Source organism: Terrapene carolina, unplaced genomic scaffold (assembly GCF_002925995.2).
Source record: "Terrapene carolina triunguis isolate 2854851 unplaced genomic scaffold, T_m_triunguis-2.0 Scaffold31542, whole genome shotgun sequence".
NCBI classification, from domain to species: Eukaryota; Metazoa; Chordata; order Testudines; family Emydidae; genus Terrapene; species Terrapene triunguis.
The window spans coordinates 3,853-8,804 of record NW_020695893.1 but is presented as its reverse complement, the minus strand read 5'-3'; the positions used below and the strand labels follow the sequence as shown (position 1 = coordinate 8,804).

General features: G+C 59.5%; 1 protein-coding gene across 1 annotated transcript in view; it reads left to right on the top strand.

Moving 5' to 3' along the window:
- Positions 1 to 4,047, top strand: part of LOC113405114 (phospholipase A2 inhibitor subunit gamma B-like) — a 5,082-nt gene extending 1,035 nt beyond the window's left edge. The window contains exons 3-6 of the mRNA XM_026662951.2: positions 762 to 878; positions 2,084 to 2,236; positions 2,609 to 2,749; positions 3,814 to 4,047. Coding sequence (XP_026518736.1) covers positions 762 to 878; positions 2,084 to 2,236; positions 2,609 to 2,749; positions 3,814 to 4,028 — 626 coding nt within the window. The 3' untranslated portion in view covers positions 4,029 to 4,047. The remainder of the gene's footprint in view (positions 1 to 761; positions 879 to 2,083; positions 2,237 to 2,608; positions 2,750 to 3,813) is intronic.
- The last annotated feature ends 905 nt before the right edge of the window (positions 4,048 to 4,952 follow it).

Genomic DNA, 4,952 nt, shown 5'->3' with positions numbered 1-4,952 from the left:
TGGAGTCAGTGGGGCCAGGGCCCAGCCGGTATCAGGGGGGCGCAGCTGCACTGGAGTCGATGGCAGATGCGACTCGGCCCTTGCTGCACCGCACTGGAGAGCGACACCAGCTCACACCCGCTGGGGATCTCTCTGGGGTTTGTGAGGTGGGAAAACCCACCGGGGAACTAAAATCTGCAGCGATCCCGGGGAGACGCAGCCCCCGAGCAGCGTGAAATGTCTGTAGCCAGCGGGGACCAGGGACCAAACTGGGGCAGCGCGGTGGATGAGGGCAGGGCCGGTGGAAGGATGTTTCACGCCCTAGGCGAAACTTCCACCTTGCGCCCGTCCCCGAGCCCCCGCCCTGGGGCCAATCAGCTTAGGCGCCGCAAGCCTGGGAGGCGGGAGAAGTGAAGCAGCGACGGCGTGCTCGGGGAGGAGGTGGGGCAGGGTTGAGCTGGGGCGGGGAGTTCCCCTGCGGGCCGCCCTCCCCGCCCCCCTTGCTGCAGGCGGCCCTCCCCGCGCTCCACTGCCCCAGCTCCCTCCGCCTAAATGCCAGCAGCGACCGGGGTGGCCGAAGATCCGGCCGCTGCGGTTGCTGCCGAAGAAAATGGCGCCCCCCAAATCCTAGCGCCCTAGGCGACCGCCTAGGTTGCCTAAATGGTTGCACCGGCCCCGGATGAGGGACCCCAGGGCGCTGTACCCGGAGCTTCCCCACAGAGCCCCGGGGAAGGCGAGGGAGGGACAAATCCAGGTGGCTCATGTTCTCTCTCCGTCCCCAGGGGCCTGTCTGCAGTGTGAGCGTTGTGAAGAAGAAGGAACTAGCTGCACGGGGAGCCTACAGACCTGCACTGCTGGGCAAAACTCTTGTGGCGTCGTTCTAACAGAATTGACACTCGGTGGGTGAGAGGGACCCGACCCAACGCGGGTCAGGGAACAGTCTGGGGAGCCAGGACGCCTGGGTTCTATCCTAATCTCAGCTCCAGGAAAGGAGTGGGGTGGGTGGGTCTGAGCAGCAGTTAAGGGGCCAGGACGCCTGGGTTCTATTGCAGACCCTGTGGCTAGCTCCCCAATGGGGCCTTCGGCTCAGCACTGCGATGCCGAACCCCCAGGCGACTCGCCAGCCAGTGGGCCGGGGCCCGGCTCCCTGTACGGTGCATGGGGAGAAGGAGGCACCTGAGGAGGGGATGCACCAGAGGCCACTGAGTGGGAGCCACCTAAGCCAGCCAATAGGAAATGTCGAGGAAAGGGGAGTGACCTAAGCCTTGTCCCTTACCCAAAGTTTGGCCACTAAGTCCCACCTGCACAGAGACGCCCAGCTCTGCTTGGGGTCCACAGCCCGGAGCCCCTCGCTGGGCGTCCGATATCTGAACTGGGTCAGCCCTTCCTTGTCAATGCCAGCAGTGGAGGAGGGGCTGCCAGGAGACCCCAGTGGCTTGGCACTGAACTGGGCCCTGGGGGAGGCAAGTTCAAATCCCCACTCGGCCCGAATTGGGAACTTCAGCCCAGATCTTTCCCCACCTATGGTCGTGCCCGGCCTCCGGGCGGGTCTCCGTACGTCTCTCCTATTGAAGCCGCCCCACATTGTATGAAATAGTTAAACATTCCACTGGGAGCATCTGACCCACTGGACTCCTGGGTATACGGGGGGGAGCAACTGCCCCCCCGCCCCTCCCCATCTCCTCCCCCAGCTGGGCTTTGTGCAGAGCCTGATCCGGTGGGTGTGCTCCAAGGGCATCTCCTGTGTCAGGCCCCGCAGGTGATATCAGCAGGGAAACAATGAGTCTCTGAATCCCGCCACGGCTAAGGGGTGAGCTGGACGCCTGGTGTTGGGATTTAAGCAGCCCAGCATGTACCCCCTGGTGGGAACTTTGGCAGGAGATTCGCGGCAGCTGAGTGGGGAGCAGGACGATCTACAGGCTGGGTTTAGGTGCTGAAATCGCTTTCTTTAGCCCTGCGGGACTTCGAATGAGTCACTTCCCCTCCCCATGCCTCAGTTTCCCCATGGGTAGAGGCGCGCTAATGGCACATGGGCATCATTGTGAAGTGGGTGTCAATGGGTTGGGAATGGATGGAGGGAAAATCTCTGTCTTCTCCTGTGCAGGGGGAGAGAAGACCCAGACCATTATCAAGGGCTGTACGACATCCAGCCAATGTAACACAAGGTTCGTCTCGACAAATTTTGGGAAGGGAATGATGATAAGGACGAGCATCGCCTGCTGCCAGACGGACTCCTGCACACCGACGCCTGTTAAAGGTACATCTCCCATCTCCTGCACCTCCTGCTGCCTGGAACTTGCCCCACATTAACTTCCTGAGACTGGTCCTCCCACCCTGCAGGGGGCGCCCCATGGAATAACACTGAGCCCCTGGCTGGGTGGAGTTTAGTGGGCGGGGCTCTAGGCTGCCCCCAGGTGTGAACCCAGCTGACCTCACCCAGGGCAGGGTCCAGGGCTCCCTGCTGCAAACCTCTCCCCGGCCCCTGCTGCCTCCAGCGACCCCGGAGCTACAGCTCCCCCTGCAGGGGGCACCCAGGGCTGAGCTGTGCAGCCCCCAGCTGCTCTCCCTGCCCCGACCCCTCCTGGGGCTCATCCCCCGAGCTGACTGCGTTTGCTCCCCTTCTTCCCAGTGCCCCCTGCTGACACCAAACCCAACGGCCAGCGCTGCCCAGCCTGCTACGCTCCGTCCTCTCAGCAGTGCCGTGAAGAGACCATACAGTGTACTGGAGCCGAGACCCAATGTATGGACATCGCCGGGCCCCCAAAATCTGGTAACTTCCATTCATTTGTTCTGGGGGTATTTTTCCTTTGCTGTCCCGCGCCCCCAAGGGCAGAAGCGAGATGCTGCGTGTCATCCGCTAGATAAAGGTATCGGCTGCAGATCAGGACACCTGGGTTCTGTTCCCAGCGCTGGCCTCCGGTGTGACCCTGGCCCAGTGTCTTCCCCGCCCTGTGCCTCTGGTTCTCCTCCATCCATTGCCTGTCTATAGTTTAGTCTCTAAGCTCTCCGTGGCAGGGACTGGTTTAATATTGGGAGACCCAGTGGTGCCAGGCACTGAACAGACCCCCAGCGAAGATAAGGGACCCATACTGTGCTGGGCGCTAAAGACTTATAGGGAGATATAGCCCATGCCCCAAAGAGCCTGCAACTGTAACCCACCCACCTCCTGGGTGTGGTGTCCTGTCCACTGTAGTGGCACCCAAACCACTTAGCGAGAAGGAGTTTGCTTAACAGCCAGTTGGCTTTTGCCTCATGCACTAAGCTCCAGAGGTCCCCGGTTCGATCCCGCCCGCCAACACCCGGCGTCTGTCGGCGTTACACAATTTCTGTAGGCATAGTGGGGATCATTCTCCTAGTTTCAGAGACTGGGAAACGGAGGCACAGAGTAGTGACGTGACTTGCCCAAGGTCACACAGGAAGGCTGTGGCAGAGCTAGGAATTGACCCCAATTTTGCAGGATCCCATCATGATGCTTTAACTCATTATGAAGCCACCCTTCATAAAGATCCCACCGCTTCCACCAACAGGGAGCTGCTACTTTGCAGCATGAGTGGTGTGGCTAATACAGGCCATATCCAATCTCGGTATCTTCAGTGTGCTCTAGATCACGGCTGCAAGTGACTTATTCAAGGACACACAGTGAGTCTGTGTCACAGTAAAGGAGAAGGGGGAGACATGCTGGGGGCAGCAGAGCCAAAGGGGAGGCGGTGGGGGGCCTCGGCGGGGCTCAGAGGGGCAGAGCTGAGGAGGGGCAGGTTGTTGTGTCCTGGTCCAGTTCAAGGAATGGATCAGCACCCCTCACACTGATCACCTCCTTTCCTCCCCCACATGCAGGTGGATCTGCCACGAAGACCGTCATGAAGGGCTGTGGTACTCAGTATGTCTGTGACCAAATAAATGAGGGTTCTGGGACCTTCGCAGGGATCAAAGCAGAGGTAACCACGGCCAGATGCTCACCAGCCACCAGCGCGGCCGGCACAGCTCTGGGACCAGCCGGGCTCCTCTTCCTAGCCCTCGCTGGGCTCCTCCTGCTGAAGTTTCTCTCCTGATTTCCCACTCGGTGCAATGGCCATGCCACACCCAATAACACCCCGGCCGCCTGCATTAGCCCCTCTCGGCAGCCGCTCTCCCCTCTCAGGGGCGCTGGGCTCCCGCCTGGATTCGCTTCCCTTTTATATTGTTCCGCTTAATAAAACAAACTGGAGACCAAAGTCTTTAGAAATCTGTGGGGGGAAATTTCAATTCTCATGGGCGGGGCTGTCAAGAAGCCAATTAGTCAGTGACCCCTAGTGGTGAAATGAGGCAGCACAGGCCAGGAGCTACAATCCCCAGGGGGACCACAGGCTCAGTCCGGGTCCAGCAGACACAGTAAAGAACTTTCCTTTATAGTCATCACAGCCAAGTCCAGCCTCTCCTGCCCTCGGCAGCGCCCCCTACAGCAGGTCCACCTGAATTACAGGCCACTTTGGAAACTGTTGGCCAAACCTGCGAGGGAGATTGTGTGGCCCACCTGGGAACAGAAGCCTGGTCTCCAAAGCCCTGACCCAACACGCAAGCACATGCTTAACTGTAAGCACATGAGCATTTGGGGCTAAGTCAGGTGCTTAACAGTAAGCACCGTGCTTCAGCGCCTTGGTGAATCGGGGCCTGTGGTAGCAGGCACCACATGTGGGCTGTGAACACTGGCATCCCTGCAGAATTCGGGGTATTTGTCAGCGATAAGGAGAAGGCCTTGATCGTCCCCACACGGTCCCTCGAAACAGCAGAAGGAGGGATGGAGGGGGGTGAATGGAAAGAAGTGAGGATGCTTCCGAGATCGGTGGGGAAGCAAATCAAATCCAATTGGTCCCCGGCCTCTTTATAACAGCCCTGAATGTCTTTGTGGACAGTTCTCAGCCCTCCCCCCCGCCCACATTCTTCTCTCAAGACTAAACGTGCCCGGTTTTTAACCTTTCCTCACAGGTCAGGATTTC